Below are 23,438 nucleotides of genomic sequence, written 5' to 3'. Positions count from 1 at the left end.
ATTCTCATGTTTATTAAGCTCATCATTCACTCTGACAATTACGAGCAATTAATCTGGGCAAAACTAGCTTGTTGACTGTTTAATTGTGGGTGCCTTGTATTAACTAACCGGCCCGCATCCCACCACTACCCGAGAACACAGTCGGCTCACGGTCCTTTCACAGAGGAACCTTTCACTCTGCAGTCTGGGTTCCGACCGCAGTTTGACCAGCGATCCGACCACAACACCAATCCGTTCATACAAGGACCCTCCACTCATGGCTGCTCAGATTCGTTCCTATTTCAGAATGTTACTGAAAGAATCGGGTAACGAAGTTCTCGGGAATTGTCGGAACATCAATGCACACAATGTAAAAGTGAGGTGTTTGAGTAATGGCTGGTCAGCAGAAATCACGTCAACGCTCAGAGTCACCACAACTTGTTATAGACTGCACAAAATGTCTTCGAGCGATTTGGGGTCTGGCGGATATTTTCCGCGCTCAACGACCTGCCGCCTGCTCATTGGTTCCTAAAGCAGATCTCGGATTGGGTACCTCGCTCACCAGTGAAATCAAGCGCTTAATTTCCAATCAAAAGGCTCCCACTGCAATCCTCCTGAAGGTATAAGAAGGGCGACGGCGATGCTATTTTGTTGTTCTCCTTGAAATAATTTGTGAAGATTTGGAAATGAGCCAAAGGGACAAAGCTCGAGCCAAGATTGTTCATCCGGATATGACAGGAAATGTAAGTCCATGCCTCCACAACACTCTCAGGCAGTTTGTTCCCGATTTCAATAGCCCTCTGGGTAAATCCGAAATCAATTGTTCCCCTCAAACCACCTCAACCGGCATCGACGGACTTTATGGCTATTATGGAGGAAAATTCCTCACTGCACAGCCTGACCTAGCCCCTCACAATCACATCAACCTGAGCCTCCTCCATTCCAAGGAAGACAAAGGCTGCCTTTCCCGTCTCTAACCTTCACTCAAAGGCTCCAATCCAGACAACGTCCTGGTGAATCCACTCTGCACCCTGTCCCCTGCAGTATTATCCTTCCTACAGGGTGGGGACCAGAACCTCCACGCTCCTCCAGCTGTGTCCGAAACAACGTTTGTCCATGGTCATGCTAATCATCTTTCTCAATCTGCTGCCTCATTGTCCATCACTGAGCCCAGACCCCGCCCGAGACTCACTGAGCTTCATCGCCCACTTTCTTCTCAGATTTCAATAGACAATAGGAGCTGGAGTAGGCCCTTCGGCCCGTCGAGCCAGCACCACCATTTTACAGATCATGGCTGATCACAACCATCAGGACCCCTTTCCAGCCTTATCCCCATAACCCTTAACTCCTTTGCCCACTAGAGTCTTATCTAACTCTCTTTTGAACATAATCAGCGAATCTGCCTCTACCACCCTCTGTGGCAGAGCATTCCACAGATTCACACTTCTCTGGGTAAAAAAATGTTTTCTCATCTCCGTCCTAAAGGGCCTACCCTGTATTCTTAAACTATGCCCTCTAGTCCTCGTCTCCCCCATCATTGGGAACAAGTAATCCGACTTCACCCTGTCTATCCCCCTGATAATTTTGTATACCTCAATCATGTCCCCCCTCATCCTTCTAAACTCCATCGGATACAAGTCCAGTTTTTCTAGCCTTTCAGCATATGTCAACCCCGCCATCCCTGGAACTAACCTTGTAAATCTGCGCTGCACACCCTCTATAGCTAGTATGTCCTGCCTCAAAATTGGAGACCAGAACTGGATGCAATACTCCAGGTGGGGTCTCACCAGGGCCCTGTACAACTGCAGAAGGGTGTCTCTGTTCCTATATTCCAATCCCCTCTTTATGAAAGCCAACATGCTATTAGCCTTCTTCACAGCTTTCTGAACCTGCATGCTAGTTTTCAGTGACCGGTGAACAAGTACTCCCAGATCCATTTGATCCTCCCCACTCCCTAGCTTGTCTCCATTTAAATAATACTCAGCTTTCCTATTATTGCCCCCAAAATGGATAACCTCACATTTGCTTACATTGGACGTCATCTTCCATTCAGCAGCCCACTCCCCCAACCTGTCCAAATCCCTCTGCATTTTCCTGACATCCTCCTCACACCCCACACCACCACCCAGTTTCGTGTCATCTGCAAATTTGCTCAAATTATTAATAATCCCCTCATCCAAATCATTTACATAAATTACAAACAACTGAGGACCCAATACCGATCCCTGCGGCACTCCACTCATCACATCCTGCCATCCTGAAAAAGACCCGCTTACCCCAACCCTTTGTTTCCTATTTCTTAACCAATTTCCTATCCATGTCAGCACCTTACCTCCAATACCATGCTCCCTGATCTTGCCCACTAGTCTCCCGTGTGGTACCTTATCAAAGGCCTTCTGGAAGTCCAAATACACCACATCCACAGGCTCTCCCAAATCCACCCTCTTTGTCACATCCTTGAAAAATTCCAGAAGGTTAGTCAAGCATGACTTACCCTTAAGGAATCCATGCTGACTAGCCATTATACTGTTATTTCTGCCTAAGTGTTCTGCTATTACTCCTTTTATGATAGACTCCAATATCTTCCCCACCACCGACGTCAGGCTAACCGGTCTATAATTTCCCGTTTTCTCCCTCCCTCCCTCCCTTCTTAAAAATCGGCACCACATCAGCCACTCTCCAATCCTCAGGGACCTCCCCCGAATCTATGGAACTTTGGAAAATGTGGACCAGTGCTTCCACAATTTCCATAGCAAATTCTTTAAGCACCCTGGGATGCAGCCCATCAGGCCCTGGGGATTTATCAGCCCTCAGTCCCAACAATTTACTCACAACATCTTGTTTCTGGATCCGGATATCCATTAGATCCCCTACTTCCCCAGGAAAGTTCCCCAAGTCTCTTGACACCGCATGACCATTACCCCCTAACTGACCATAACCTATATCTTCCTTGGTGAAGACAGTTGCAAAGTATTTGTTAAATTCCTCAGCCATCTCCTTGTTTCCGGTAATAATTTCACCCTTTTCCATTCTTAATGGACCAATTTTGGACCGAACCAATTTCTTCCTCTTCACATATTTAAAAAAGCTTTTGCTATCCTCCATTATATTATTTGCTAATTTCCTCTCGTACTTAATTTTCCCCTCTCTTATGACTTTCTTAGTTACCCTCTGATGCTCTTTGAAGGTTTCCCAATCCTCTAACTTCCCACTCCGTTTCGCTATCCTATACTTACTCCCTTTGGATTGGATATTACACTTGATTTGATTAGTTAGCCACGGCTGCCATTTGCATCTCCTAGAGCCTTTTCTCCACTTTGGAATAAATTTGTCCTGAAACCTGTGAAAAATGTCCAAAAATACCTGCCATTTTTCCCCAGTTGTCCTCCCAGCTAGTGTATCTTTCCATTTTATTTTGGCTAGCTCCTCCCTCATAGCTGCATAATCCTCTTTATTTAACTGCAGTACAGATGCTTCCGACTTCCTTTCTTTTTCCCTTTCTAATTGCAGCTCAAAAGCAACCATACCATGGTCACCATTCCCTAATGGCTCCCCTACATCGAGGTCACTTATTAACTCTGCGTCACTGCACAGCACCAAGTCCAGAATCGACTTCCCCCTGGTAGGTTCCTCCACTAGCTGCTCCAAGAAAGTATCTCGTAGACATTCAATAAACTCCTGGAGGTTCTGCTTCTTAACCTCCTTCCGAGCTCACGGTAGTCCCTCTTCAGGTTCTCCTCCTTCATCTTATCCACGTCATTTGTACCCACGTGTATCAGGACTTCTGGCCGTTCACCTTCCCCCCCCCCAGGATACTCTGAACCCTATCCGAGACGTCTCGCACCCTGGCTCCTGGGAGGCAACACACCATACGGGAACACTTGTCAGGTTCGCAGAATCTTTTGTCTGTTCCCCTGACGATGGAGTCCCCAATGGCCACCTTGTTCCCCTTCCTTCCTTTCCGCACCACCGGTTCCCTTGGTGCAACCTCTGGCAGATTATCTTCCCTAACTACATCCAATACACTATATTTGTTGCTAAGAGCAGTAGCCACCAGGGTGCTCACCACAGAGCTAGCAACTTTCCCCTCTCCCCTGACAGTAGTCCACTTACCTGACCCCCCCAATCCAGGGGTAAGCACTTCCCTGAGCATTGTATCTATAAATTCTTCACTCTCCCTGATAAGCCTCAGATCATCAAGCTACAACTCCATTTCTTTAATTTTATTTTTTTAATGCTTGTGTCTCATTACATCCCCTGCAAGTATGTCCTGTGGGAAGATTTAAGGTCCTGTCGCTTACCTCCTCACTCTCTCTTGCGAGCCTAAGGTCATCAAGCTGGAGCTCCAGTTCATCAACTCGGCCCCTAAGGAACCCCACCTCTTTGCACCTGACACAAATGGTCATTTGGGAGGGTGGAGTTCACCCATGCCTCCCACATCTGGCAACTTGAGCAGAGCACTAACCCCATAGGCATGACTCAGCTTTTTAATGTACAGTGCACTCACCTAGGAAGTGCTAATAAAAACAGCCAACCTTACGCTCCAGCCTGATGAGCCAAAGCCCGCCGGGCCTCTTATTTATTGGCCTTTTACCAATGAACTCCGACATGCTCTCTTGTAGGCCCGTCCGACCAATGGCCGCCTCCGACGCCGACTCCTCTCCGCAGGTCCCGGTAAGAGACTTTTTTAAAAAGTTTTCTTACCTGCCCCCTTTTAAAAAACCTCAACATTAACTCTGACGGTCAGTTTTCCACATTTCAGGCCAGTTTTATCCCGCACTCCCGTTTCCCTTCTTTATTTATTTCTCTCATTCTTCGCTGGTTTATTCCCACTTGTTTCTGGTTCCAATGAACATTTCGTTACCCAAGTGCAAATTGGATCTGGAAATGTCTCTGGAACCCCAAATGCGCATGGACCGCCCGCGGCCGCTCCTCTGATTGACAGCTTCCTCCGCCCCGTCACGTGACGTCATTACCAGGAGAAGGCGTGTGCGCGATGACGTCACAACCACGAGTTTCTCTGATTACCGTTCCCTCGGCAACGGGCCCGTTCACGGAGGAGGCCGAGGCCTGGGCCCGTTCAGCCTTGAATCTGGCTCAGCGGGAGCATCTGTGTGGTGGATCTCGGGCGCGGACCCTGTTCTTATTTGAGCCGCGCTGTGAAGGAGCTGCCGTGGTGAGAGTGCGGTCTTGGAGAGGAGGGCGAGCGGGATCAATGTCCGGGGCCTCGTCCCCCTACAGTCGGGCCGGGGAGGTTTATCAAATGTTACTAGCCGAGAGGACACCAAAACCCAGCAGCAATAGATTTTCACCAAGAAAAGTGGCTACTTTAGCAAAAGTTGTTTTTAATTATATTTAAACGTGAAAATAGAATCAAATGTTAACTTATCAATATTATCTTTCTTAATGAAACTTAAACCCCTTCTAATTCTAAGTGCGCATGTATGTAATATGTGTGTAAGTTGAGAAACGTTATTTGATTCACAGTCCAATCTCACCTCATTCCTACAAGTTCCCTGGTTGCAGGCATTTTTATGTGTGCACAGAGTTGAAAAATTATGAAGTTCACCAGGCTTTGGTATTTGAAATATAAATGATTACCGCTCAGGATTACCGCTCAGGAAGGTTCTTGTTTGTTTTCAGAGATAGATTCCTTGTTCCAGGTCATCCGCAACTGATGTATTCCACCAGCAACTCCAGTGCTTTGCTGACGAACCTTGCCCCTTCAAGGTAATCCAGATGATAACCTGTTTCTTTCGGGTCACTCCAGAGTCCCTTTTTCGTTTCTCATATTCCAAGTGAAACATTAGACAGCCAGTCCTCTCCTCTTGGAACAAGTTCTCTTCCAGACAATTATGGGTCCAGCAATATTTTTGATCAGTCGCCTTTTATTAATAACTATCCATTAGTGAAAGATCTTGAGAATTCTTCAAAGCTTTTGCAAGAGCTCTGAGGTCCCAATATGTCTAGCATGGACAGAGCTCCATTATTTCAAATAAGATCTGTTTAAAAGTGTTTGTATGTGACCTAATCTAAGAAGTCTTTCGCAATGTATCTCCCTAAAACATATCTGTATACACTGCCACAATCCTCGAATCAATCTATTTTTTTCCTTTAATTCCATGTGCTCCCATCTTATTAAGCAGCGTTTTGTTATGCAGCACATTATCAAAGGCCTTTTTAAAATCCAAATGCACTACATCTGCAACCTTTCCCTTGCCCTGCCTCCCACGAGATTTTCTCAAAAAGTACCCCTAGGTTTGTAAAGCAGGATCTTCACCATGAAATAATGCAGACTTACCTATCATGCCATTCCTCTCGAAAGTATTCCATGACCTAGGCCTTGAGGATCAAATCGAATATATTTCCCACCACTTAAGTCAGATTGAAAAGCCTATTATTTCATTTTTTTCTGCCTTCATCCTTTGGTAGGCAGCGGAACTACATTTTCAACCTTTAAATCCTCGGGAACCATCCCTAAGTCTTTTGATTTCTGGAAAATCCATTTAAATGCCACTACTATCTCAAAGGCAACTGCCTTCAGAACTTGTAGGTGCATCTCATCTGCTCCCGTGGTCTTATCTACTTTTAAAACATTCAGTTCCCTCAGCACAATCATTCTTGAAATCTTGACTGCACTGAATTCTATTTCCATAGACATTTGAATGTCAGGCATATTGCTAATGTCCTTTATAGTGACGGCAGACGCAAAATATCCATTTAGTTCCTGTACTATGTACTTGTCACCCATTTCAATTTCTCCAGCTTCATTTTCAATTGGCCCCATATCAACAGTTAAGTCTCTTTTACTTATTATGTATTTGATGAAAATCTCAGTATCCTTTTGTATATTATTTTCCAATGTCCTTTCAGAATTCATCTTTTCATTCATAATTACTTTATTTGTCTCTCACTTTAATTTTTTTTTAAATCACAGTCCTCTGGTTTTCCAGTATCTATTGCTACCCTGCATACATTAACTTTTGTTTTTTTTAGATTGAACATCTCTTGTTAGTCACATCTGAATAATTTTACCATTCACAACCTTATTTATCCTCGGAAAAAATCTATCCTGTGCTTTATTCATTGTAGAAATATAAACCAACAGTGTTCTGGCATCCCTCCATCTAGCTTACTTTTCCACTCAACTTGGGACAGTTCCTCTCTCATCCCACTGCAATTCTCTTTGTTTCACTGAAATAATGATAAACCTAATGTCATGTTTTCCCTTTAAGTTTGGAAGCTGAAATAGATCACGTTGTGATCACTACTTCCTACATGTTCAACCTGCAAGTGCATCAGGTAGTCTTTGGCTTGGCTTCGCGGACAAAGATTTATGGAGGGCTAATGTCCACGTCAGCTGCAGGCTTGTTTGTGGCTGACAAGTCCGATGCGGGACAGGCAGACACGGTTGCAGCGGTTGCAAGGGAAAATTGGTTGGTTGGGGTTGGGTGTTGGGTTTTTCCTCCTTTGTCGTTTGTCAGTGAGGTGGGCTCTGCGGTCTTCTTCAATGGAGGTTGCTGCCCGCCGAACTGTGAGGCGCCAAGATGCACGGGTTGAGGTGATATCAGCCCACTGGCAGTGGTTAATGTGGCAGGCACCAAGAGATTTCTTTAGGCAGTCCTTGTACCTCTTCTTTGGTGCACCTCTGTCACGGTGGCCAGTGTAGAGCTTGCCATATAATACGATCTTGGGAAGGCGATGGTCCTCCATTCTGGAGACATGACCTACCCAGCGCAGTTGGATCTTCAGCAGCATGGATTCGATGCTGTCGGCCTCTGCCATCTCGAGTACTTCAATGTTGGAGATGAAGTCCCTCCAATGGATGTTGAGGATGGAGCGGAGACAACGCCGGTGGAAGCGTTCTAGGAGCCGTAGGTGATGCCGGTAGAGGACCCATAATTCGGAGCCGAACAGGAGTGTGGGTATGACAACGGCTCTGTATACGCTAATCTTTGTGAGGTTTTTCAGTTGGTTGTTTTTCCAGACTCTTTTGTGTAGTCTTCCAAAGGCGCTATTTGCCTTGGAGAGTCTGTTGTCTATCTCGTTGTCGATCCTTGCATCCGATGAAATGGTGCAGCTGAGATAGGTAAACTGGTTGACCGTTTTGAGTTTTGTGTGCCCGATGCAGATGTGGGGATGCTGGTAGTCATGGTGGAGAACTGGCTGATGGAGGACCTCAGTTTTCTTCAGGCTGACTTCCAGGTCAAACATTTTGGCAGTTTCCGCAAAACAGGACATCAAGCGCTGAAGTGCTGGCTCTGAATGGGCAACTAAAGCAGCATCGTCTGCAAAGAGTAGTTCACGGACAAGTTGCTCTTGTATCTTGGTGTGAGCTTGCAGGCGCCTCAGATTGAAGAGTCTGCCATCCGTGCGTACCGGATGTAAACAGCGTCTTCATTGTTGAGGTCTTTCATGCCTTGTTTCAGCATCATGCTGAAGAATATATGCAATACTACCTTTCTAGTAAGGAATAAACACGGACTTGTGATATCGTATTTTACTTAATTTGAGGTCATTGCGGAGAGAGTGGAGGGAAAATGCTCGGCTTTTGCAGTTCATTTACCACCTCGTATTATCTCATCACAGTTAATCGAACCACCGCCTCCAACACCATTCCCAACCTCATTTTGTTTGGTGACCACCCTCCCATGGCAGACAGAGTCATTGTTGACCATCCCCGGACTGCCCGTTTCTGCAGTGTTCCAAATATATACAATCTCATTGATTCTGCTTGGTCTTTGTCATCGGAAATAGTTTATCCCCTGGCCTCCCCACTTATATGCACAATATATCATATGCCTGCTTTTCGTCAATCACTTCAGATTTGCCAAACTGGACAGGCTCATCTTCACAATGGTCTAATTATCCTTTTAAGCCTCCAATTAGAATGTTTTAAAGCTTTTGCCACTTTCTGCAGCAAAGACCCGACCGGCCGGCACCTACGACCTCCTTATGCCGCCTGGCATAAATTACTTCTATATAAAATACTAACCAACTCTCTGTTTCTTCTTTAAGTTTGCGTCCCAAGTGTTCGCATTCCCTTGAATTACATATTTCCTGGTTATTCCTCCGTCGTTGATGATCACATGGGCGACATAAATGAAAGATCCTCTGTCTGTTACACCAGATGTCCCAAACTAGGGCACCATGGAGGCAATATTGCCTTCGGAAGGCTCTATTCCTGCGACAGAGCACATCCTTTTCTATTTCCCAATGATACTATTCCCAATTACCACTACATTTCTCTTTCTATGCGCCCCACTTCAATGTCTCCCGAAATCATGGTGGTTACACTTATCCTTCCTGCATCCACCACTCCGAAGAACACAAAAGGGAGCAAATCTCGGCCTTGTGAGTCACGTTCAAGGCCCGACGGCCCTCCAACTCTGTTCTTTGCATCACACTATCTGCCTCCCTTGCAGTCTCACATTATTCTCCATGATCACTGGCAGCCTCCTGAGCCAAACCTCCAAATCTGTGAAGCGTACATCAAAGTTAATCAATATTAACTTCGAGCAACTACCACTTTCTACCGATGTTAGTCATTCGCATCCACAAATCCATCCGAATGCTCACACTTCAAGCAGTTTTAACACGTCTCATGGTACTGCAGTCCTACTTTATTTAATGACCTCTGATTAGGTGAGTGTTATATAACCAGTTTAAAAGCATTAACTGCGCCGCACCAGCACCTCCTCAGCGGAAGTTTGCGGACCAAAGTTGATCTTTTTCATATGTGGTGAAAAATATGCGCTAGTTTTATCAGTAACAACCTGTCACTAATATTCTCATCAGGTATCCTTAACCACGTTTACATTCACGGGGAATATGCAGACTTTGCATTAAAGTGTCCCACGAAGAGCTGTTTGCCCTTTTCTCTTTTGAATAATTACGGATTCGAACATATTGTTTTATTCTAGATATTTTGATAGGATGTTATTCATTGAAGGTTATTTCAAATTAAGAAGAGAGATAATCAACTAGCGAAGAGGTTCTCTGTACATATGTGGTAAGCTGAGAGGTTTAGTTGTAAATTGCAGGTAGTTTTCTGAGTGGAAGGGACTGTAAGGTAAAGGCAATTGAGGGAGGACAAATGAACAACCAACGCAAATAAATAAATGAACATCAGACACATAGAAACACACCCCCTACCCACACACACATATTTTCAAACATACACATGTACACACACACACACACACACACACACACACACACACACACACACACACACACACACACACACACACACACACACACACACACACACACACACACAGTCAGTAAATGGGTTATCAACTGGTGGAATAATAATAGAAAGACCACTAAGTTCCACTGACTCGATTAATAGATCACACTGAGGGTGTGACCAGATGTCACAAGGGGTGGAGTAATAACGTTAGACGCCGAGTTGCTTTGGAATGCAGAAACGAGAACTTTACTTCTCTGTGGACTAACAGTTCAATCGAAGTAGAGAAATAATTCATTGTTTGATCAGTGACGGGGAATTAAATTAATTAATGTGAAGTTGCTGGATTTATCGGTTCACCGATTCATCTAAAGTAATGGGTATCTCAGAATAGGAAGAGAACTTTGGACTGAACGATCGTGTGGACAATCTTGGAACCGCGTTCTTGAACAAAGAAGAGGAGAATGTAAAATATTGATGTTCGTTGTAATTTTTAAAAGTTTGTTTATGCATTTTCTTTGCAGCTAATTTAGGACATATCACTTTGTACATCGATATATTTGAAATAGCTGGTAAAGATACATTAAGTTATCAACTGCACCTGTGTCTCGTCAGGAAGACGCAAGGAGCTGAATACTATGACATCTTTTGAGGAAGTGTGCTACCCAATAATTGAAGTCATCGGCGTCCCTGGTAAGTGTTTTCTGCCATAAATTAATTGTTGGTATTGGAGCTTGTCATCAGCGATCACTGGTCAATCTGATTTGATTATTTCAATTCTTCCTTCCTGTTTGCTATTCAATACACTATCAGATGTCCACTTGGAACATTGACAATGAATTTCCACTTTATTTGACATTGGGAATCACTCAGAGAAATTCTTCAAAATGACCTTCGCCAATCTACGAGAATTGGGCGAAGCTCACAGTGAAGCACATATATCGTCACGGGTTTCAGATCCTTCGCTTCGAAAATTGTCGTAAAAACATTTATAATTCCCATTGAATCACATTGACCATGATTTACTCATCCAATTATTTGATGCACTAACACATAATCTCGATCACCTTGAAAATTCACCGAGTTCGCTCAAAGGATTGATGAAACGCTATCAATCTGGCTAAAGATACTTCAACAAACTGGCTCAGTAGATCCATGGGATTTTTCCCAGTAAGAAAAATGTTGATAGAAAAATGTGATTTTATATCGATATTCAAAAGCAGTTTGGTTTCGGGTACACCAATGAAATGGAGGTGCTGCAGGTATATAAATCTTAATCAACAATTCGGCATACACTCTTCATCCTAACAATTTGTATGACTATTCTGTTCAGTTGAAAATGTAGAATGTCGGTGCAAAACATGTCATAGGAGGCAGGATATTGAAACTAATATTCTCATTTGAGTAGGACAAGAGATGAAAGTGTCTGAGATCAGAGGCAGCATTATTTATTTGCTCACTAATCTATTTCAAATTTTTATTATTTGTCACTATGTTACCCCTGGTTTGTTTTCCAACTTAACCTGATGGCTATCGTCGTCGTCTGCTGAGAAAAATGCGGTATGTCCAAGTGTATCTCTCGCTATCTGGTGGCGATGGCTGCAGCGGACGTCATAGTGGTGGTTATTGAAGACATCTTCTACCAGATAGTTCATGTCTACACGTACAACTGGCTTGATAAGTGTACATTCCTCACGTTTTAATAAACATTCGCAGAGCCCCGTATTGCCTTGTCCCCTATATTTTATGTGATGTGGGATAGATAGTTCCGTGTGGTTGGCGGTGGCTTTTTAAATCTTTGAGCGATGGGTGTTTATTTGCTGCGCTGAGTTGACGATGAAGGATTCCACTCCGAAGATTGCGGGATTGGTTATCGCCACGATATGCTTCGAACTCAATATTAAGAAATCCCATTTTCTTTCCTATATATGGACATTATATCAGGGTACGTTCATGATACATGGGTTTGTTTTGGGAGATCCGTGATCCTCTGGAATTTAGAATTTAATTGGTTTTACTGGATGGATTAGCTGTTGAACCCCGTGTTTCCTTTTGCCCTTATTTTGATCCTCAATACATTGAGAACTTGGCAGATTGTGGCAGTGAGTAGAGTCCGCCAGAGGCTTAGGGGGCAGAGAAGTTGCGAGAAACAGCAGGATCCTGAGATGGAGAGTCGGGGGACAATCTATCATTCTGCTCTTCCTGCTGTCAGTGAGTTTCCATCTCTGCTGGGCGACCACCACTGTGGTTTTTATCCTCAGACACTCTCTCTACATGATCCTGGAGAAGTCCATCTGCCTTTATATAGCAAGGAATGGGGTGTTGTGATTCAGCTATTCAGCAGAACAAACACATGTATTTATGGTGTGACCCAGTCCAAATTCAGGGAGCAACTGACGATTGCTCTGCTCGCTCCCACTCATTGGATTTTCCAAATATCCAGGTCCAGCTCACCAAGCAGGTGAATGTGTCAAACGATTTTCGAATTTTCCCTTAACTTGAAGGCGATTCAAAGTCTATGACAGAAATGTTTTTTCCGAGAGCATTATTCGAACTATACATTTTTCCGAAAGATCTGATGGTTCTTTCACACCAACAAGGTATTCTCTCGATGCCCATGAAGCGCTCAGTTTATTGCTCATTATCGTATTCCAGTAATGGTAAAGGACAGATTTTACTCCATCATGTAAAAGATGGAAATATCTTTTACAAGGTCATAAGATGATAAATCCACATTACCGTTTGTTAATTTACTCCCCTCATCAATCGTTGGTTCATGCCCAATCATTTTCAGAAACAGTACTTCACATCTTCCGACCGTTCGTTACTGCAGCGGTTAGTGCAGATGTACTGATAACTGGCAGTCATGACCATCCTTCTTGTTGATGAGTACCTCTAAATACTCTATTCTTTCCCATGTGTCAGGTCACTTTCTTTATCTGATCTGGAATAAATGTTTTTGTCTCTTATTCCCGTTTGAATGTAGAATGAACTTCATGAGCACGATATCTCCCTGCTTTTCAAGGTTACATGCGTAGAAATCATCATGCAATAATACCCAGCGCCATACGGTATGCTCGGCATCATTTTGATTCCTCAAAGGTAAGTGATTAAAGATAATTATGGACAGTCACCACATGGACTAATGGATAAATCTAGCGTAAGTGGTGAAATCAACTGGGAGTCTGGATGCACAGGGGAAGCACATATGACTACACTCCATTTCATATTTCCAATCATTGATACTTTTTATTTTAAAATATACACACTTGAATATTGTATTATTTGATAGTGAATTCCGAGTGTTTTGGCTGGATCACATCGATGTCCATTTTCCAATATTCCTCAAGAATTACTGTTATGCAATACAATCAAATCCACGCCAATGCTCAGGGAAACGTGTGGAAAATCAATTCAGATTTGCAATATATGTCAGCGTATTATAACTGTCAGTTTAAAGATTCAGTTAAAGCAAATCAAGGAATAGCCTTTGATAAAAGAGTTTGAAATGTTGGATATGCTTTTGGGCTATTGACAATAAAGCAGGAAGTTTCAGAAATTAATTTTTACCCAGTTGAAAAAGCTGGAACTTCACAGTGAAGAAGATGGGAAAGTGGCTGAGTTATCCGAAGGTGAGAGAGCAGTATTCTCGTCACCCCTGATTCTTGACCTGGCCAGACTCCTTTCCATCAAGGAATATGTTGCGTACTTCATCCTTAAGTGAACCTATCTTCAGTCACTTCATCGTTCTGTCCTTCACATAGACATAGAACACGCCGTTATCCAACATGCAAAGATCTTCTACTGTCCCCTTTGAGCTCTCCTACATCTTTATTAAGTTCTTTCATCTCTCCCATATACTTCTCATGAATCCTTCCTGCATTTAGCTTCCTAAACTCTCTCTTTGCTTCCTTCCTCTTAATTCGCTCTCACCTGTGTTGTAAATTACGGTTTCCTTATCGTGACCTATTTCCCTGTCTCAATGAAAGAAACCTATCTACAACTCTGCGAAAGTGGTGCCTAAATCGCCACCTCAATAGGTCAGTGCGTTTTAACTGAGGACATCCGTTCCCAATGTACACTTCCGAACTCCTGATTATCCAATTCCTTGCTAAATTAGACACTTTACCATTTGGTCTAATCTAATGTTTCTCAACGTTTTTATTACCACTAACATACCATTTTAAGGTATCCCTAATGTAATCAATGTTCTGTGATTATTTAGGTGTTGATTTAGGTGGGATGCGAGTGCGAAGGGAAGGTTGAGAATATCTGGTCTCGACCCATTTGTGACTGAAATATTTTGCTTCAAAAGTTGTCATTGGCCTATTTTCTCCACACCTCTAAAATCCTGGACATAATGAGTCAATTAGGTACGATGAAACATTAGTTCTCAAACTTCCACGCACACACCACCATATACAATCCTACACTAATGATAGAGCACCTATGGCATAGGAAATATTTAAAGTAATATGTGAATGGAAAGAAAAAGGTTGAGAAGCTCTGGTCTACTATTATCCTTGTCCATGCCTCTACTGAGGTCAGGGACTTGTGATGGCTTTCACAAAATACCCTGATACGTAGAGGTCTGACACCCAAACTGGTTCATTACCAAGTACTAGATCCAGTATGGCCTCTCCTTGTGAATCTCTTCTAAGCTGCCTGTTTCCCCTCCTGCAAGCCTTTCTGTACTAACACTGGCTGAGCATTATCTCTACCGTTAAAGGCACTCCCCTTGGGTATAATTGTGTATGCACCCATTATCTTTCATTATTGTTCCATAAGTTTATGCTAATAAAAGCCATGAATCTTGTTTGACCACGTCGTATTTGTCTACTTCATCAACTGGCTCTTCACACCTCTCGTTGGCTTGAGCACATACTGTGTCACAAATGCATCTTTGAACTCTTTAGGAATTCTGCCACATCTATCTTTATTCCGATAAGGGGGTTCCAGTTAATATTTGTGAAGTTAAAAACCTCCAGACTGACAACTACATTATTTATATATCATTCCAAAATCTGTCTACCTATCCATTCCTAAGGGTCCCAAGGGCTATTCTGGGCCCTATAGACGATGCTGAATGATGGCCTGGATCTTCTCAATCTGAACAGCAATGAATTCAACCCCACATATCCTGTTATGAGAAGTTAAATTCACTCTGATCATACAGTTATCGATTCCATCCAAATTTTGCCTTTCACTCTCCCTGACTCAGTGTACAATCCACCCACAATGTCCTCCCTTTCATCAGCTCTGGCAATGCTACTCCACCACCCCTCTTTTACGACCTCCATCCTCTCCCTCTCCAAAAATATAGGAGGCAACTGCATCAGCGAGTCCTGATCTTGTGTAATTCAAGTCTCTAATACCACACCATCGTAATTCCACTTACAGTTCCAGGTGTTCCTGATATTGCTTGCATTGAAATAAACAAAGTTCAAACTCTCCAACTGAGTATATTTCTGCTCCCAACATGACTGACTTTCTTTCGAAGACCATAGTAAAAACATCAACAATATTTGACAATTTGACCCTTTCTCCGCCTTATTCTGATTAATATTGCCATACCAAACTGTTTTAAACCACCTGAAGCAACAGGAGCAAACTACCACAAGGATATTAAACCCCCCCCCCCCTCCCCAACAGTTGTGAGACGAACCTGCTCGCTAGCAAAGATTCCACCTCCCTGGGAAGAGAGGCCACTGATCGAGAAATCTGAAGCATTCCCTCCTGCATTATTTCTATGGTCATATTAATTTCCGTTATCCTCCTATTTCTCACCGCAAACCCCAAGGGTTCCTGTCGTTCAACTTCGCGCAAAACACAGTGAACGCACTCCACAGGATTTCATGAACCCTCGTAAAAAACATCAAGGAACACAACAATTGACTGTGAGAATGCCATGAACTTGATCCCAGAACGTGGGAGAAAACCTACAACCCGGACGTTTCGAATAATTCCCAGAAACTTATCTGTGCTTGCGAAATATCTTCTCCCTTCCCCTTTTAGCTAACATGACGGACACTGCCGCAGTGACCTGGGCGCCGCGGCAGGTTCTGGTTGGTCGTCCCCATGGACAATATCCAAAATGGTGCATGTGTCAGTGAGTTGAACGGCCACACGGGATATGAACTACCTGCCTGGTCTCTTACGTTCTTTTACTGGGACGCAGCTCCCTTCGTTGTTCCATTAATATATGATTGCTTCCTTTTAACTGCAGTCTAGAATCCACCAATCCATTGTATTCACCCTCACGTTCTCTCATCAACAGGATGGAGAGCGTCCTTATCACACATTCCGATGCCCAGGGTCACGCCTCCAATCTCAGAAGAATCTGATCACTGACGGAGCTGGACCTGAATGGCAATGCACCAGGAAATTCGGGAGCGAAACTGGCGTTTGTGGCTCAGAGGGATTCAGAGATTGGCGAATGGACCAGACTGTGAGAGACTGGGTTCACTGTCACTAGGTCTCTGACCCAGCTTTGCTGATAAACACTGGGTATTTTCACCGTATCCTGTCTATCGCTGTTCTTCACCCTCTTCCTCTCTCATCTACAGGCTGTTCGGGGTCGGTCTCACCCATTCTGGTGCCGAAGATCTCGCCTACACTCTCAGTACGAACCGTTGATTGACGGAGCTGGAACTGCGGTCAAACCCTCTCAATTACGGGTCTGTTCCCGCTCTCCACCGCCTCATCCTGTCCCTCCCGACACTGCAGCGGATCGGGTGAGTGTTTGTATTCATGTCCCGTGTGGTAAATGGTGAGTGAGTCCTCGGGCTTCCCTGGGGATGGTTCCCTGTGAGTGTCTGTGAAATATTAACACCCGACACGACCCTAATTAATGTTTGTTTCCTCATTTCTCTCCCGTCTGTTTCAGGGTCCGGGGTGAATTGGTTCATTGGGACCGGGCATGACCAGTTGAGTATTGTACAGGACCACAGACCCGGACTTGGAGTGAACCTGTTACCATCTCATTGTCTAAAACTCATCTTCCGGTAACTGTGGGATATTCACGGGCGATTTTCCGACCTCCCTTTGACTGGCCGCGCTCCAGGTGTAATTCGTAACTAGCCAAAGGTTTCACATTGAGCTGAGAGCGCGGACCCTCGTCCGTTGTGGCGTCAGAGATAATGGGAAATAAACGTGACTCGGGCATGAGGCAGTCGTTCCGCTCGGGTTCCGGGGTGGGTGCCACCAATGGGACGCTTGGGAGTCGTATCTGGACCTGCAGCGATCTAGGATACTGGCTTGAAATGAAGTGGTAGAATCCCCAGCCCAACCTGGTACAGAATGAGAGAGGTGAATGCCAATGATCATTAAATCTGCCGTTTAATGACATGTCTCTTTAATGTGTGTGACGTTACATCTCATTGAAAACAACCCAGTTAATCACAATTTCGAACATTGATGTGTACGTGGCCATGAGGCAAAACAGTTAATTAAAACAACAATCAACCGCCTGTTCCTGGCAATGACTAATCTCCAATATGATACGAAAATGTGTTCTGTCATCACGCACAATGCCAAGGAAACTCTAAACCGGACTGCCGCTCACGGACTGCACAAAAAATCTCTAATGAATCCTTGGCAGGGAATGCATGAACTCGCTGAACAACACACATTTTCACTGTCACAGTGGCTCAGAGTACTACTCTCGGAGTGAACATAACAAATGCGCTGTCATAGAGGTCAGAGAACTTCCCACTGACTGGAAGACACAACTGCCTTGTCAAAGTGGTCAGTGTACCACTCACTGACAGAACAACAGATATACACTGTAGCAATGGTCGGTGTACCTCTCATTGTCTGAACAACCCATCTGCACTGTCAGCGTGGTCCGTGTACCTCTCACTGACTGACCAACACATATCCACTGTTACCTCTCTCATTGTGTACCTCTCATTGTCTGAACAGCATATATATAGTCGCATTTGTCAATGTACCTCTCACAGATTGAAGAATACATATGCACTGTCTCAGTGGTCAGTGTGCGTTTCACTGACATAACAACACAACTACACTTGAAGGAATGTAATTTAAATATACCATCCAAAAATATCAAGAGGAAGTGGTACCTTAAGAAGGCGACCTCTATCCTCAACGACACGCACCTCCCAGGACATGCCCTCTTCACACTGCTGAATGTCACATCCCAGCCTTCAATATGGTCTTCTCGAAATGTTGACCTTACCACCCACTCGACATGCAGAGCAGGTTAAGATGTATTTTTGACGATTTGGCCTGCCCTCTTTTCAAGGTATGAGGGAAAGGCAGGCAGCGTTTGAATATAGGAAATTGCAGGTGGAGCAGTACTGATCAACAGGATAACAATGATAATAGGATATGGAAAAAAGGTTGGGCGATAATTGATATAGGAAGGGCGATTTGTTTCTGTGAATGCAGATCGGAGGTAAAAGAGTCAGGGGAAAATGAATAGATGCAGAAAGAAACTTACGGAAAAGGAGACATGGGGAGGGAGTTGAAAATACTTTCCGACTGGCACATGGATTTAGGTAAATGGAGGTTTATGGGTGTCACGTTTTGAAAGTGAGGTTATTGGGGATCAGGTTAACATCAGGTTCATATTGTCCTCAAGAGTTTGTACAGTGTTCTTTACACATCCATAAAACATCAGGAATATCCTGATAGAATATTTACAGGTAAACTCTTATTATTGAGCGATATGATGTTGCAAATAAATTAGAATTTGAACTTAATTGAAGTGCGCAGAATCATATGATTTTATAGGCAGCCAACATAGAGATGATGTGCCGAACTGCACATTTCTGTGGATGACTGCGCTCCAGCGACAGGGTTTGTGTTTTATCCCCCGAGAGAGGGATTCTGTTCTCTCGCCCCGCGACACAGGTTCAGATCCGTACCCCAATGACCGGGTTTTAGATCTTAACCCCAGCAACAGGGATTCTGATCCTTACCCTGGAGGGAGCGGTTGAGATATTTATCCCAGCGACAGCGGTTCAGATCTTCGCCCAGCGACAGCGGTTGCGATCTTCGCCCTAGTGACTGGGGTACAGATCTTCGCCCCAGCGAAAGGGTTTAATATCTTCACCCCCGCGAAAGGGCTTCAGTTTCGACCCAACGAAGGCGATTCAGTTTTTTGCTCCAGCGTTGTCTGTTCATAGTTGCTTGCTCTCTAGTTTGAGGGCTGTGGCTTTAGGCAACTTTAACTGTATAGTTTTAGTTGGATTGATAGGAACTTGGGGATTTTAGAGATGTAATTCCTTTTCGGTATTTCCTGTGAACTGTTGGTGTTGTTCGTACTAAATGGATGTAGACAATGGAGTTGAAAGAGCTGGAGTGAACGGAAAAGATAATTTGTCTAAACGTTCGTGCGAACCTGGTTAAGGATGACGATCAATAGATTATTGTCATATATACTGTACAATGAACATGTGCATCAAACATTGAACTTTTTTCAGCCAAAATGGTACTTCGTTAAGAACAAGAGTACTGTAGCCACACGGGATATTGGGAATTTGGTTCGGAAAATAAAGAGCGAGGTGTGTATGACTTCGAGCATCTTGGAGAAAATGAGGTACTTGAGGAACATAACGAATGTAAGTAAAACTCAGGAAATAAACCAGAAAAGCTAAAAGACTTGAGGTTACTTTGTCAGACAATGTGAAGTGAAGATGTATGGATTTCTATAGGTATATTAAAAGCAAAGGATTGTAATGGACAAAATTAATCCGATCGAAGATCTGAATGCGCTGATATATATCGAGTAATTAGAGGTGTGAGTGATCTTAAATAGTTGTGTTAGATTCGTATTCGCTCAAGATTCAGACGCAGAGTCGAGGGAGCAACAAAAACAAACAGTGCAGTCAAAGTAACTTTCGTAAAACAAGTAAGGATAGATAAATCCCTAGGGCCTGACAAGACATAACCTCAGAGGCACGTGTAGAAATTTTAAAATATCTTTACCCTTCAGTTTCGCGCTGGAGGATTGGAGGGCAACTCATGATGTTGTTGTTTTAAAATGTTCCAAATTAACTCTGGAAATTAAATTCCTAAGACCTTGATATCAGGAGTAGATAGAATATCTGAAGGCATTCTTGGCGATCGGATATGCAAGCATTTATTTAGCCAGGGACTGATGACGTAGAGATCTATGGGTTTTCGCGAGGTAGGTTGTGTGTTACCAATCTTAGAATTTTTTTGAGGAGTTTACCAGGAAAGGTAATAAAGGAAAGAATGTGGATTTTTTTCTACCTGGTGTTTTGTCAGGTTTGAACGAAGTCCCAAATGATGAGTGAGTCACGAAGTTTCAGACGCTCGATAATGGCTGCGCGGGTGAAGCGCGGGTGGATGGTTGATTCTCAGCCTGGAAGTCTCTGACTAGTGGTAAGCTTCCGGCATCAGTGTTGGGACCATTGTTGTTTGTCTTCTATAATTAATTATCTGGATGATTATGTGTGACAGAGGATCAGGAGGTTTGCAGAAGGACAAAAGAATTAAAGACGTTTCGGACAGTGCAGAAACTTTTTAAATCTTTCACATTTAAAGTATAGTCTGCAGGTTTGCTCACATAATTACGATGCAAGGTATTAATAGAATAGAAAGAGTGCTGAAAAGATTTACAATGATGTTCCCGGACTTGAGGAACTGAGTTAAAATGAAGAGTTAAACGGGTTCAGACTTTTTTTCCTTGAGCGTAGAAGAGGCTTTTAAAATTATGAGAGGATTAGACAGAATAAATGTAGAATGGTATTTCCCCACTGAATCGAGGTGAGATACAAACTGAAGTTAAGACTGAAAAAAGAAATGTTTACTGGGATCTTAATGGGGGGGGGGGGGGCTATTTCACACAGAATGGTGGGAGTGTGGAGCGAACATCCAGCTAACGTGGCGCATGAAGACTCACTTTTAATTTTTAAGAAACATCTGGAAAGGTACACAGATGGGAAGGGAATGGAAGGCTAAGGTCTGGGTGTAGGTTAGTAGACTAGGCATAAAACTGGTTAGGGACAGTCCAGAATGGATGGAAGGCCTGGATTCAGGTACACCTTCATCCCATACAAATTCTCATATGCACAATGCTTGCAGAATTGTCTTGACTATTAATATAACCTGTGCCAAATTTCCCCAAGGATGGTATATTGAATTTCCGATCGAAAGAATATATCTTTTTGTTAAGGGTTATTCCTTCAAAACAATTTTGATTTTCAAAACGCAGATTAAACACACCATTGAACCACTAGAATCTTTTGACAGGTAGATCGTCACAATCTAAATCAAGATGATTTGTCTCTTTGCTCATCCTGTCTTAGGAGTAACAGCCAACAACGTTTCGATTGTTGCTTATCAATTTCGTATGGAAGAAACCTTTATCAAGATCTATTGTTTATTTTTCTAAACTAACGAAGTAAGACAATCATCAACACAGATTTGAAAGTAAATACAGAAAATGGTTGTCCTCCTTTGAAGCTTCTTGAATATTAGTGAGACATTCAAGAACAAAAATTTTAAACAGTTGTTTCCTGAGGTTATTAAATTTTACAAATGAAATTCGTTTAACATCACGTTCAATGTTTCCTGATCAATATTCATTCTCCCTCCTAACGGTCCGTTAATCCTAGTAAGGTTATCATAGAATAATATCCGACATTTTGATTCTTGGTACTACCAGAGTTTCGAGAGATTTTCTTACATCCACTTAGCATCTCAAGCGTAGCATCAGTCTTAGGTAAGCTCAAATATTTTAGATGAGCCCAGTGTTTGATATCATCCTAAAATGAAACATTCTCCTTATTCAAAGCCATATTATTTTGAGTAGAAATACTTGAAAGATTGCAAAATTAATTGCCATTCAATCCAACAATCTGTAAACCTGAAAGTATATTAGACTTAATGTTATTTTCATCATTCATTGACTTCAACAATATCTCAGATTTATTTTCTCAATGAATATTGTTATTCATTATATTCAACAGTACAAAATGATATTGAACTTCCTGGATCAAAAATGTGTCCGTCTTAAGTATGAAGCTCCCATTTTTAGCTTTAACCAACACAGGGACTATTGAGAGAGCTTTGTCACTGACAATTTGTCTGAACAAAGTTAAAGCATGCTCTCTGTCTATCGCGATAGTCTTGGATTCAGATTGTTTGACTTCTTTGTCAATCTTACTTCATTAAAAATGCTGGAACTTTGGATCTTTTAAACTACATATATCACAACTGAGTCAGTTATTACAAGTTTTATTCTGATGTGTCCTTTACAATACAGAATACCATCCATTCTTTGTTAAAAACATCAACTCGTCATACAACTTTCTCCCCAATGGTGAACATCTTTCTAAAGCATGATTCTCTTTGGAATACAAACAGTTTTAGTGAATAATCTGTATTTCCTTTTCCTCTGTTTCCTGGTTCATACTTGTATTTGCATTTGACACAGCTGAAACAAGGATGCCTCCCTTTGGTTTCTGTTACATCTTTAGGAACTACTGAAGTATACGTAATATTTACAAATATTGGTACATTGTTATCCTGCACATGTTATTTCCCAACATTGTACAATATCTTCAAAAGTGTTCTACCCTCCGGGAATCATTTTAAGGACTATCACATTTGTTCTCCAAACATCCTTCGGCTTATAAGGAAATATGTTTATAATAATGGACAAATTATGAAGTACATTCTGCTCTTGCTGATGTACAGTAGTTTCCATTGCGTCACCACATTCTCTCAAAAAGCATACATATGCTTGTAAATCCTTTGTGACATCTGAAGTTATCACCAACCAAGAAAAAAATCTTCTTTCAGTTGGTCCTTGCGATTGTATTTTCATCGGCATGACGAGGTTACAATAATTATTTTGCCCTTTTAAAACATTGTGCTGGATTGATATATTGACAGATTTGACTAACTCATTTACCTGTCCTCCAGAACACTGTTCCAGGTAATAAAGACGACATTTAGCGGTTTTAGTATTACTTTAAATGTGATGTTCAAAGGAATTAATGAACGTCAGATATTGTAATGGAATTCCATTAAAATCTTGCATTTGCTATAGTCATTTGTGCACTAGCAACTACATCCGAGTATACACATTTCATTTGGATGTGGTACCCATTGCTCTGCTGAAATGTCAGTTGCTAGCCCTTCTGATATTTTACTTTGAATGGCAAATCCTTCAGAAGTCTATGCTAATGCTTTTAATTTGACCTATCACCTCAAACCGTGCATCTTGATGCCTCACAATTCGGCGGGCAGCAACCTCCTTTGATGAAGA

At 42.7% G+C, this 23,438-nt stretch overlaps 1 protein-coding gene across 11 annotated transcripts in view; it reads left to right on the top strand.

Annotated features, from left to right (window-relative positions):
- The window catches only part of LOC138740963 (histone H2B 1/2), a 28,777-nt gene extending 11,259 nt beyond the window's left edge, over positions 1–17,518 (top strand). Inside the window, exons 1-9 of one of the 11 annotated variants that reach the window (XM_069894329.1) lie at positions 583–722; positions 4,602–4,653; positions 5,623–5,709; positions 10,696–10,864; positions 11,723–11,854; positions 13,197–13,273; positions 16,449–16,646; positions 16,738–16,905; positions 17,058–17,518. In XM_069894329.1, coding sequence (XP_069750430.1) covers positions 10,810–10,864; positions 11,723–11,854; positions 13,197–13,273; positions 16,449–16,646 — 462 coding nt within the window. In that variant the 5' untranslated portion in view covers positions 583–722; positions 4,602–4,653; positions 5,623–5,709; positions 10,696–10,809 and the 3' untranslated portion in view covers positions 16,738–16,905; positions 17,058–17,518. Of the gene's footprint in view, positions 1–582; positions 723–4,601; positions 4,654–4,974; positions 5,156–5,622; positions 5,710–10,695; positions 10,865–11,694; positions 11,855–13,157; positions 13,274–16,448; positions 16,647–16,737; positions 16,906–17,057 lie in introns of those variants that run through there. The other 10 variants (XM_069894330.1, XM_069894332.1, XM_069894328.1 and 7 more) reach the window with 10 other exon arrangements.
- The last annotated feature ends 5,920 nt before the right edge of the window (positions 17,519–23,438 follow it).

This window comes from Narcine bancroftii, chromosome 8 (assembly GCF_036971445.1).
Source record: "Narcine bancroftii isolate sNarBan1 chromosome 8, sNarBan1.hap1, whole genome shotgun sequence".
In the NCBI taxonomy this organism is placed as follows: domain Eukaryota; kingdom Metazoa; phylum Chordata; class Chondrichthyes; order Torpediniformes; family Narcinidae; genus Narcine; species Narcine bancroftii.
The sequence above is the reverse complement of the archived record's forward strand: the minus strand, read 5'-3'. Positions and strand labels throughout refer to the sequence as shown.